The 12,316-nt window shown below is 63.9% G+C and overlaps 1 protein-coding gene across 1 annotated transcript in view; it reads left to right on the top strand.

Moving 5' to 3' along the window:
- LOC111145205 (serine/threonine kinase 32C) overlaps nucleotides 1-12,316 on the top strand; it is a 78,851-nt gene that overhangs the window by 59,009 nt on the left and 7,526 nt on the right. The window contains 8 exon segments of the mRNA XM_022499938.1: nucleotides 4,574-4,725; nucleotides 5,775-5,948; nucleotides 6,786-6,823; nucleotides 6,936-7,025; nucleotides 7,262-7,365; nucleotides 7,797-7,913; nucleotides 8,824-8,949; nucleotides 9,033-9,164. Coding sequence (XP_022355646.1) covers nucleotides 4,574-4,725; nucleotides 5,775-5,948; nucleotides 6,786-6,823; nucleotides 6,936-7,025; nucleotides 7,262-7,365; nucleotides 7,797-7,913; nucleotides 8,824-8,949; nucleotides 9,033-9,164 — 933 coding nt within the window.

The following is a 12,316-nucleotide window of genomic DNA, read 5'->3' as shown; positions in this document are numbered from 1 at the left end:
TTTTCTCTCCATGCAGGCAGAGAGTCTTGAGTAAGAGTGAGGGGAGTGACGGGGGCCTGGGGGACTCAGTCAGTGAGGTGTCTGCCTTCGGCTCAAGTCATGATCCCAGGGTCCTGGGGTCGGGCCCCGTGTCAGGCTCCCTGCTCAGCAGGGCATCTGAGAGAAACAGGATTCTTAAGTCTGGAGACCCAAACATCAGAGAACCAGCAACGCTTCAAACCAGAGGCCGTAGAAGAGGTCATCATCCTCATGAGGTCAGCCAGGGCCGCGTAATTAAATCCAGTTTCCTGAAGCCACGAGCTTCTTCATTAGAGTTTTGGGAGGTCTCCGGCTCCGCAGCGTGATTTCAGAGTTACCAGAAACTTCTCCTCCAGGGTCCCCACGGAAGCCCTTCCCGAGGACTTTCTGAGTGAAGACGGAGGGCTCTGGTGTGCGCTCCACTGTAAGACGGCGATCGTCTCCAAACGGGGAGACACTGAAAGCAGCCGTGGTTCGAGATCTGACGAGAGTTTTTTACAAAATGATCGGCTGACAAGGGTATTTGGTTATTGCTGTGGCTGTGGCATTTATGACAATAACTGGAATTACCGGCGATTCCACAGACACTAGGGGCGTTGGCGGGCAAGCTGTGGCCACTCACGGCATTGGTAGCACACGTGCGGACGGCAGGACGAGGGTTAGCGACGCTTCCCGTCTGACAGCTTCCGGGTAACCTAATGCGTCACGTAAGCCTAACTGGGTAACGTCTATATTTTTCTAAGGACAAATAACAAATCAATAACAAATCATAACAAGCCAAAAAGACTGTTTTAAATTTGATTTGGGGAAGTTTGTAAAAATAGGCAGAAGTTTTAAAATATTTGGTTAAATAAGATCACAGATCACAAGCCTTACTTACCAATTTAACCAAAGTGACAAAGACTTTAAAAGCAAATACAGGAAGTAACACGCTTGGGGGGAAAAGACCACTTTGTTCTCCCCTGGCCTCTGGGAGGGCGGTGTTCGCGGCTATGTGACAGGAGGCCGGGGAGCCAGGGCTGCCCGGCTGGGCACAGGCAGTGGCCGTCAGAGCTCCCGGGCTCTTGGCTCGCCAGAAGCCGCCGACTGTGCCTCGTTGGACGGAGGTGGAGACGCTTCGGAAGCTCTGGGCTTCTCCTCCCACGACCTCGGTCAGGAGACCCCGGGGCTGCGGGTGGGGGGCGTCTGCCTGCCACTCTGGGTCTCTTGGGTGTGCGGCGCAGGGAGAGCCCGCAGGCTGTCCCCTGTCGCACAGTCTCAGAAATCCTGAAGAAGAGCGTGGGGAGCGGCGGGGACAAGCGGGTGACTGGGCTTTAATGGCTGTAGTCACAGCCCACCGAACACATTCAGATGATCGCTGGGAGCCCCGGGGCCCCGCCGCTCCTCTTTGTCCGTCTGTGTCTCCTGGGACGGCCCCAGATCGGAGTCCGGGCTCGCGGTGAGAAGGGGATGCAGGACAGCCCGTGAAGCCCGGCGGTCTGTGGCCCACTGGGAGAGCGCTTGGGCCGTCCCTCGTGCAGATGACTTTTGGGCTGTTTTGCGGAAATGAGAGGGTCGAATCCAGAAAGCACATGGTTCTCGCACTAGTGGTCTCATGCATGGGAGGGGCTGGAAAGGCCTCGGGGGTGGCCTCACCTCCTCCCGGTCTCCGTCCGGCGGCCCCAGCAGCTGGGAAAGCGAGCAGAGCTGGACCACGATGTCCAGGGACACCGACCACCCTGCTCTGTACCCCACGGCTCCCAGGACAGCGGGCGGCCAGCCACGTTGGCTTCCCAGGGCCACACACCGAGGACCCTCCCTCTGGTCATCACATTTCCTCTTGCCGTAGACCTGCGTCCCCCAGCCAGTGTGGAAGCCTCCCCCATGTGTGCAGGGGTTCGCGGGTGGGGTCTGTGGGAGGAGCTTGGGTTCGGGGTAGTAGCGAGCGGACGGGGGAGAGGGGCGCGGATTCACGTCCGCCTCTGAGGGAAGTGGGGGGCAGAGATCAGGCGGTCTCCGTGCACACCCTGAGGACCGGCTGCGGGAGGACCGTGCGAGCAGACGCCATCTGTGAGCCGTGGGGTCCTCACCGACAACGGCTCTGCCGGCACCTTGCGCTTCCTCTCCCACCTCCAGACTGGGGGAGAACCGTCTGCTACTCAGGTCACGGGGTCTGCGGTGTTTGGGCAGCGCCGCGGAGCCCGGATGCCTTCTTGGGGCTCTCACCTCCCACTACCTCCTGCTCATGAGGACCCTGCCGGGCAATCTGGGATGATCTCCCGGGAAAGTCACACATCACAGGCACGGGGACTAAGATGTGGGTGTCCCGGAGGCCATCGTTCTGCTGAGCACGGTAGAGACACAGCCATGGTCGGTGGACACGTGGGCACGACGAAGCCGTGGGGGACGTCGGACTGCCCACAGGCACCTGAGGGCTCCTAGACAGCGGTGTCTCTGCTGCGTGTGGCCGCAGTGGGCAGAGCCACCCCAGAGGGCTTTGGGGTGTGAGCTCTTCTCTCGCCTGCCCTCTCTGGTGGCCGCCTCAGCCCCGGCCAGCGTCCTGCTGCTCTGGGTCAGCAGGGGTCCCCACGGGTGTGATGTTCCCGCAGATGAGCCACTGCCACAGTGGTCACTGCCCCTGTCCCCACCAGCAGGGTTCTGTCCATCCCAATGCCCCTTGGGGACCACATTTTCAGGACTGTGCTCCTTTCAGAGAGCAGACACCTTGTCCCCCTGTTCACTTTGGGGGAGAGTCAGGGAAGACAGGAACTGCTCCCAGCCTTTGTCTGTGTGGGAAGGCCTGGGTGGCACGGAGAGGGCAGGACTTCGGCTGTGGCCTCCCTTCCCTGCCCCACTCTTCCTTCCCTGCCCCACTCTTCCCACCTTCAGGAACGGGGCTCCCGTGTGTCTGCCCCCCACCCCTGTCTGGGAAGAGCATCGAGGACGGGCTTAACTCGCGGCGTCAAGACCATGTGGGGGGTCTTTGGAAGTACGAAGCGACGCAGGTCTGAGGCCGGCCCGCGGGTCCCCAGGCTGCGAGCTTCCTGGCAGTCAGCCCAGCTCAAGGACGTTGTAGGCAGGGCTTTGTGGGGCCTGGGTGGCCTGCACGGGTTCCCGGGCCGCTTTGAGATGGGAGCTGGCCAGGCTCAGAGCTCCATGTAGCTCCGCCTGGCAGAACGCCCCCTCCACGCCCGCGGACGTCACGCCAGCAAGCTTTGCCTCCCTGGGGGCCGGCAGGGAGGTGTGTGGGTGTCGCCTTGGAAACTTCCTCTGCAGCTCACGAAGGTCCTGCACTGGGTGACGTGGGCGCTCGGCTGACAGCACTTGGTGGTTGTGTCCAGCGCCCCACGGCCAATGGTCACCCACCACCTGCCTGCTGGACACCCTCAGGGGAACAGCAGACGCCAGAGCGGCGGGGGCTGGGGGTGCCACTTGCCCCAGGCTCCAGTCCCGTCTCTGCCCACGCCCGGCACTTCGTCTCCACACTGTGCGTTAAACGGCATAGCCTTGTGGTTTCTGCTTGGCTTTATAAAAACCGCCACACGTCATCAACAGCCTTTATGAATTCTGTTCCAGTGGCTGCGTGGTTTTTCACGGAGCTTTGTTGCCCGTGTCCGTGAGGTTGTTGGAAGAGAAGGTTGCTCGGAAGTCTGTTCTAAGCAGTTTGCTCAACTGTGATGAACGTTTCCTGGACAAAGCACCTTTGTTTCTTAGGATGTGTTCCCAGAGAGGGAGCGTGGGCTTCCCCCAAGGACTGGATCCCACGGGTGTGGCCCGAGACTCCGATGCTCACTGACACTTCTGGTCCAGGACACCTGCCTTTGGGTGCGGCGCCCGGGACAGTCTCCCACCCACCTGGAGGTCCAGAATCTTCCATTTCCTCTCCTTCTTTCCCGCCCCAGCCCACCCTGGCTCTTACCGCTTGGAGACCTGAAGCCCGAAGGCGTGGGGCCCCTCGCAGGTGGCTTCGGTCACCTGTCCATGAGCGGCCTCCCTACGACTTGTATGGGGGACGTGGCATTGCCCCTCCGCCCCCAGCCTATGATTTTGTACATTAGCCCCGCTTCCTTTGGAGACCTTGGTCCCTGGTTCTGACGGACGCCCCTGGCCGCTCGGGCTTGCCCCAGCTGAGTCGGGGCTGCTTCTTGGGTCTCTCTGTCCCACACGTGTAAACGCTGCCGCCGATAGCACCGGCCGACTGTATCATCCAGTGCCCTGGGGGACTGGCATGTGAGAGCCGTGTAGGACCCTGTTGTCACAGGAGGGTCCCTGTCGCCACGGGGATGGTGGCCCAGGGTTGATGAGGACAGCAGCTCTCGCACATGGGGTCTTCCTGGTGCAGGTCTGTGGCTGAGGGGTCTTCCTCGACCTCCCCCAGCAGCCCTCCAAGTCAGCAACTGCCCCAAGCGCCGGGAAGGGGTGCTGGTCACCCATGGGGAGGGGCCTGGCCCCGGGGCCGTGCTCTTGGCTGGGTCCTGCCCCACCAAAGATATCCCATCATTTCTGGGTTGCATCTGGGGCGGGTGGGTGGGGTAGGGGTGGCGGCATAGACACGGGCGTCCCGTCCGTCCTCCAGGTGTGCATCGTGCAGAAGCGGGACACCGAGAAGATGTACGCCATGAAGTACGTCAACAAGCAGCGGTGCGTTGAGCGGGACGAGGTGCGCAATGTGTTCCGGGAGCTGGAGATCCTGCAGGAGATTGAGCATGTCTTCCTGGTGAACCTGTGGTGGGTGACCCGCTGCCACCCTCCCCTGACCCCAGGGCCCTTCCCCGTGCTCTCTCCTCCCCTGTCCTGGGGATTCCGCCTGCACTCCGCTTCCCTGTCCCGGGGCCAGAGCTGTCCAGGCGTGCGGGTCTCCCCACAGGAGGGCCAGGCTTTCCCGCCAAGGGGCCTGTGGCCCATGGAGTCGCTGGCACTAGAGTCAGTGGGGGAGAGTTCTGGGGGCCTGAGCTCCTCCATAAAATGGGCACCAAGACCAGCTCCTGGATGGGAAGGAGCCTGTAAGCGGCAGTGAGATCGCCATCCTCTCTCCCACGTGGGGAGGGCGCCTCCCCATGCGGGGTCCTCCCTGAGTCCTCCCTGACAGCTCCCAGCCTGATGGGCTTACAGAACGGACCGAGTTCCCGAGGGCCCCTGTGGGCACAGGCGCTCAGGTGGCTGGGAGGGCGTGCACAAACGGAGTTCTGGTCCTAGTAGCACCGCCGTGGGACGATCGAGGTGAGGGTCCCTCAGCTGAACATGGGGGGAGAGGCGGCCCCACCAGCATCTGGGGACAGAAGTGTGGGACAGGGCATTGTTGAGAGTCACGTGGCGCTAGCTTCTCCAGGGGACACACTCAGGGCTGAAGACCCCCCATGGGTCATTCCTCTGGGGCCTCTGCAGGTGCGAGAGGTCCTTCAGCATGGCCAGCAGCCCGAGTCAGATCCCGGGGTCCTGCCTGCGTGTAACCAGGAGGCAGGAGCTGGCCATGCCACAGGGGATGTCACCTTGCCCAGGTACTAGTGGGAACAGAGTGGGATGCCAGGCCGGCAGGGCAGTGGAGCCTCCTCCAACTGCTCACCCTGGACGTGAGCCCGGCCTCCCGCGCTGTGACCGCAGAGCCCTGCGACCGTCTGGTCCCCGTGCTAGCAGAGGGGATGGCGGGCCCTGCTCCTGGGGAGTGCCTGTGGGAGGTTGGGGGTGCCCAGGCCCCTAGATGGGGGGTCATGGAGTGCGGCGGGCGCTGTGACCCCAGCTCACTTGCCACGTGCCACGCTCCCGCGTGGCGCCCACAGGTTCTCCTTCCAGGACGAGGAGGACATGTTCATGGTGGTGGACCTACTCCTGGGCGGGGATCTGCGCTACCACCTGCAACAGAACGTGCAGTTCTCCGAGGACACGGTGAGGCTGTACATCTGCGAGATGGCTCTGGCCCTCGACTACCTGCGCAGTCAGCACATCATCCACAGGTGTGTGCCCAGGGGGTCGCCCGCCTGCCCCTCTTCGGGGTGGCTGCGCTCCAGCGGGACCCGACAGGCTCCTGCACGGTCTGCCCGACCCCTGGCCTCCAGACCTGCCCCCAGGTGTGGCTCCTGAGCCCTCAGCGCCTGGCTCCAAGCCAGCTCCACAGCTGTGCACCTGCCTCCCCCGGGGGAGGCTTCCATGCGAGCAGCCCCAGGTGGGCTGGGATCGGGGTCCCCTTCAGCTGGTCTGTCCAGCTGCTGGGTCCCGGCCACCACCTAGCAGAGGCCGTTTGCTCATCGGCCATGCCCCCGGGGGATTGAACAGATTTTAACGGAAAGCAGATCAGGAAGGTGAAGACGGCGTGTTAGAAAGTCAGGTAGACGGGGTCTCTGCGCTCCTGCCCCGGAGGACTGTTAACCGGTTACCACCTAGGCACAGACTCTGACTGAGCTCCTAGAGTCAGGCCCGAGGAGGCCTGAGGCCGGCCGGCGGGAGGCATAGACCCAAATCACCAATTCTGTGCTGCCCCAGGGCTCTGGAGGAGGGGCTGGCCCCGGGGTCTGGGTGAGGGGGCCTGGCATCTGTCCTCCGGGGCTGCGGCACCCCTGCATCCGGTGCACTCGCCCCTGTCCATCGGGCCACAGCAGGTGGCGGCTGGCGGTGCCCCCGGCCCCAGGCCCAGAATAGCTAGTGTCACCTGGCTCCGTCAGAATGTTGCCAGGTCCGTCGTCTTAAGGCGACTTCGGCCTCTGGGGCATCTGCCTTGAGTGGGGAGGGGCCCGAGGGACTGTAAGGCACAAACAAGGCACGAACTGTCACCCCGTTTCCTGCTCCCTCAACAGAGACGTCAAACCCGACAACATCCTGCTGGACGAGCAAGGTGAGCCAAGGCCGTGCGAGGCCGGGCACGGGGCGGGGTGGGCGGCGCGCATCTCGCTCACGGGCTGCGTCTCCCGTCCTTGGGACACTCACATCGTCTTCTCTGCTCGCAGGGCATGCGCACCTGACCGACTTCAACATCGCCACCATCATAAAGGATGGGGAGCGGGCCACTGCACTAGCCGGGACCAAGCCGTACATGGGTGAGCCACGGCCACTGGCCTGCCGTGTCTGGCCCAGGCTGGGGGACGGGGTGGGGGTCGCTCGGGTCACTTCCCTGCAGGCACAGTGCTGTGTGGGCGGTGGGATCCTCCTGACGGGGGCACAGGAGGATCCCACCGCCCACACCAGGGGGAGGAGGGACCCCCAGGCGGTCAGTGGGGAGGGGGCCTGGGGCCTGTGGGTTCGGGGCGCTCAGCTGCTTCTCCCTTCTGGAAAGCTCCGGAAATCTTCCAGTCCTTCGTCAGCGGTGGGAGCGGTTACTCCTTCGAGGTGGACTGGTGGTCAGTGGGGGTGCTGGCCTACGAGCTGCTGCGTGGATGGGTACGGAGCAGGCTGTGTCCCCCAGGGGTGGCCCGAGCCCTCGGGGAAGGATGAGGCTGCCCCCCCCATCCCCAAGGGTGCTCAGCATCTGTGTGGAGAGACACTGAGCAGGTGCAGGAGGGCAGAGACCTGTTAGAGGGGCAGCTGTCTTGGGACACTCCTGTGGGGGTCTCTGTGGGGGGTCCCTATGCTCTCACCCTGGTGTCCCCTCCTGGGGACCTCTGGGACCCCCCACCCTGGAGGACGGCAGCCCGTCCTGGCCTCGGGGCCAAGCCACCTGGGCCCAGACCCTCTCGGGTGACGTGCTTCTTCCCGGGCCCTGGGCTCCCATGGGAGCTGCACCCGTGTGGCGGGGGAGGGGGTGGGTGAGTGGCAGGTGCCTCTGGCTGTGGGGTGAGGCACTTGGTGCAGCGCTGCCTCCCCCGCCCCAGAGGCCCTACGACATCCACTCCAGCAACGCCGTGGAGTCCCTGGTGCAGCTGTTCAGCACGGCGAGCGTGCAGTACGTCCCCAGCTGGTCCAAGGAGATGGTGGGCCTGCTGCGCAAGGTGAGTGCCTCCACCCAAGGAGGGCTGTGAGCACCCTGGCCGCAGGCCCCGGGAGCACCCTGAGAAGACCCAGCCCCCAGTGCACCTCAAATGGCCTGAGCACGCAGCTGTAGCGGCCCAGGGGACACAGCCCAGGGGACCGGGTCAGGGCTGCTGTCCGCGCCTCTATCTGGGGTCCAGGGCTGGGCCGGCCCCACCGCTCTCCACTCAGGAAGCCCCACTCGGAGCACACTGGTGCCTGTGGGGTCAGGACGGGGTGTGGGAGAGCTTGCTCGACACACAAGGCCCAGCTGGCTCCTGGCTCCTGGCCCATAGGGCTCTCCTCTGCATGCACTCACCCCTGCTGGACACTTCACCCCTGCAATGATAGCCAAGCAGCCAGAGGCTTCTCCCGGTCCCTGGGGGGCTGTCCACCCAGTCTGCACTGACCACTCTGCCCAGGGGCCTCCCATAGTGGGACCTTGGCTCCCAGACACCCAAACAGGGAGTGGGGACCATCCGTACGCCGAGCTTCACACCGTGGGGAAGCCTCAGGTAGGGTCTGCCACATTTTCTGTAAGAGGAAGGACAGCATGTGGGGGGCACGTAGCCTCCATGACCTGGCCACACAGGGCGCCGTGGGGCTCCCTCGGGGCCTGTCCAGGTCCTTATTGTGGCCCTCCTTGCCTAGCCAGGCCGAGGCTGCTGCCTGCTGGTGAATTGTGGTAGATGGTCCCTGGGAACCCCACCTTGGCCAGGCTGTCCCGTCGGCCGCGTTACTGCCCTGACCCGAAGTCGGGTCCGTCCTTGCCTGGCCCTTGAGGTCCTCGCGGCAAGAGCTCCCTGGAGTTCCCTGGCCCGGAGCAGGTGGTCAGCTGTGGGCACCGGGTCGTGGGGGCCCAGGCACCGCCTCACGTGGGCCCCATTCCAGCTCCTCACGGTGGACCCCAAGCACCGAGCGTCCAGCCTACAGGACATGCAGGCGGCCCCGTCCCTGGCCGGTGTGCTGTGGCAAGACCTGAGCGAGAAGAAGGTGGCGCCAGGCTTCGTGCCCAACGTGAGCCGGGGAGGCAGTGGGCACTGGCTCTGGGAGGGTGTGGGCGCCCCACTGGCCAGGCTCAGCTCCCCGTCCCCCCACAGAAAGGCCGCCTTCACTGTGACCCCACCTTCGAGCTGGAGGAGATGATCCTGGAGTCCAGGCCCCTGCACAAGAAGAAGAAGCGGCTGGCCAAGAACCGGTCCCGGGACAGCAGCCGGGACAGCTCGCAGTCGGTGAGGGACGCGCCCCACCCCCGAGGCCTGCTCGTCGTCCTCCTGTGCAGATGGGGCCCTGCTGCTCTGTCCTGCCCCTGGCTGTGGGGCTCCGGGGCTGGGGACCCATCATGCCCAGCTCTGCCCCCGGGGTCTCCCACACTTGCCCTGTGTGTGCCTCCTCTTACAGGGACACTCTAACCCCAGATGACCCTCTCCCAACCTGACCCTGTCACATTCCAGGGAGCTGAAGGGTAGGATGCCACTCTCGGGGGGTGGGAAACAGAGTAACCCACAGCAGCCTCTTTCCTGCCCCGGGAGTGTGGGGGCGCCCCTGGGGAGCTCGTGCTGTGAGCGTGGGACCAGCCCTGCCCCGTCCCCCGGGTATAGCTGGTCTTCACAAGAGCACGTGGGGGTATAGGAGTGGATGGCAGGGGTCACAGCAGTGACCCTGTACGGCACCGGTGCCTCCCCACTCCTGGACCCATCTGAGCCGGCAGAGGCCCCCAGCTCCAGCGCCACCCCCTCACACCTGCTCCCCGGCACAGGGGTGAGGCGGGGAGTGGGCATGGGGCCCGGCTGCTGGTGGCGGCCCCTGGTGAGCGGAGCTGGAATTGCGGGTGCGGCCCCGCCCACTTTCCCCTGTCGGGGCTGTTCTGCTCTGGGTGTGGGGGGAGGACGCGGAGCCCCTCACTCCTCCGTCCTGCTTGGATTGCTAGGAGTCCTGCTGTTCCTAGGCCAGGGGCCCACCAGGGAGGCCGCAAGCGCTGCGTGCTGTGGGTTTTCTCTTTCTCGTGGGAGGGGTCGTTCTCGGATGCGCTGGACTCTATGAACCGCGGCGTGTCCACTCCTCTCTCGTTCCTGCTTCTGGCGTCTCACCCGAGAAACTGCCGCCCGACGAAGGCCACTGAGGTCCAGTCCTGCGGCTTCTTCTGAGTGTTGGCCCGTCTCACCTCTGGGGTCCGTTTACGGGGGGCGGTTTGCGAAGAGTGTCAGGTCGGGGTCCGGGGTCGACCTTCGGCATGCGGACGCACGCGTTGGACAGACCCTTCTTTTCTCATCGAATGGCTTGGCGTCGTTTTCAAACGTCAGTCCTCCAAAAATAAGGGCTTATTCACGGACTCACGATCCCATCCCTTGATGTGTGGGTCTCCCTCGTCCGCCCGGTGCCTGCCCCAGCTGTCCGATGACCACAGCTTTGGCGTCCGCTTCGAAATCAGGGACCGTGAGTCCCGCTCTATGTCCTCTTTCAAGATCGCTTGGCGGCTCTAGGTCTCTCACCTTTCCGGTGAATTCCCAGAGGCTTGGGAAGTATGTCTGCTCAGCAGGGCTGTTTTTGGCGGGAAGTGGAGCCAGTCCCGCAGGCCCTGCCGCTCCACACGGGGGTGACAGCTGTCAGTGTTAGCGTTGCCCACACGCATGTGCCGCAGACGAGGATTCACACGCAGGGTTTACTCAGGAAATACGCCCGGGGCGGTTGGTGTCAGAGTCCCGAGGACAGCGGCCTTCATCTCCCACCACCCGCAGCCCTCAGCTAAGGGGCAGGAGGGCTGTATGTTTCTGTGGTCTTGCGACTCGTGTGCATGTGCGTGTGTTGGCCGAGAGCCGAACGGTGCAAATGTGGGCATCCTGCCCCAGAACTGGACGGGCACACGGACACAGCACTGGGCTTCCTGCGGACATGCGCCCCACAGCTGGGGAATAGGGGTCCTCTGTGCACCCTGTGGTGTGTGAGGCCCTCCTTGGCACCACCCGCTCCCACGGTGCCCTGGATTGTTCTGGAACCAGTCCTCAGGCTTCCTGGGAAAACCGAGAGGAGCACGGTTAGCTGGATGGACCACAACCCTGGCCGCTCCATGTCCTCTGTGTCCCTTCATGTACCGCCCCACCCTCACTTGCCCCTCTGGTGGTCTGTATGTTGGCGGCTCCCCTCCTGGTGTGACGCAGACCCTTGCCCAGAGAGCTCGGAGCCCCTGGCCGCATCGTTTCTCAGGCGGGAGCGCGGGCTCTTGTCCGTTCATTATCGGCACGAAGTCGGGGAAGGCTAAGATGTGTTCTCGGCCCAGAAGCCCTGTCTCCTCCTGATGGTGGAGGCCGGCCACTCAGCCAGGGTGCCGACTCCTCTGGGAGGCCACGGTGGCAGGGCTGTCCACGCCGAGGGCTGGCCTCATCTTTAGCGGGCACTGACCCGCTGGTGGGAGGTGCTTCTGGGCCTGGGGTGCCCAGAGCCCATGTGGGACTGGGCACAGTTCACTGGATCCCCCCACCGCAGACGGGTGTGGACAAGGACATCTGGAGGACGTGCCACTTCCTGCTCCTCTCGTGTAGTTCCGTCACGGTCAGCGTGGTGCAGGACCGCGAATGTCAGACCAGCGAGGCTCTTTCTGGCTCTAAGCCCAGCCTTGGGCCAAGACCACAGAAGTGCCACCGGCCACCTCGGGTGACTGCAGAGCGGTCCTCGTGCTTCCTGTGGGGGGCATGGAGAGGATGCCTCTGTCAACCCAGAGGCTGTGTGCCACACCCAGAGCTATGCGTGACTGGGCACCGGCTCAGCCGCTGCGCCCAGAGCTGCCGCGGGGTCACGCGTGCTGTGGCTCCCACCGTCTGTCACGACCCAGGGGCCCGGCTTGCCAAGGGAGCAGGAGGAGAATGGGAAGCAGCATCCCTGTGCCCTGAATGTTCGAAGGCAGAGGTACAGACTTAACGTCGTGGATGGGGACACTCGTCACTGCCCACGCAGGCTGTGATTTATTTGGAACCCAGGCTGCTTTTCCGGGACGGGGGCAAGACCTTCTCCGGCTCCTCCACCATAACCCGGGACGGCCACTAGGGCTCTACCCGATGCCATGGGAGGGCGTCTTGTTCAAACACTTGGTGGCTGGCAGTGGACGCAACAGCCACTGGGTGGTGCTGGGGTTGCTGCTCATGAGGTGGGCGTGGCCAGGTGTCTGCTCAGATCTCGAGTCCAACAGACCGGTGAAGGCGGTCCCCCTTCCCCAGGTGTGCTCAGGGGAGCAGTCACAGCTGTGCTTGGGAAATGATGGGGGTTTCCCATCAAGGTGGCTGATGACAGCTTACTGCTCATGTACCCTCGGTCTCCCTGCGCGCGTGCACGTGTGTGTGAATGTGTGTGCACGTGTGCTGCTCTTGTACCCTTGGTCTCCCTGCGTGCG

This window comes from Enhydra lutris, unplaced genomic scaffold (assembly GCF_002288905.1).
Source record: "Enhydra lutris kenyoni isolate GAN:26980312 unplaced genomic scaffold, ASM228890v2 scaffoldscaffold12, whole genome shotgun sequence".
Lineage (NCBI taxonomy): Eukaryota > Metazoa > Chordata > Mammalia > Carnivora > Mustelidae > Enhydra > Enhydra lutris.
This window is presented reverse-complemented; position numbering and strand designations above follow the sequence as displayed.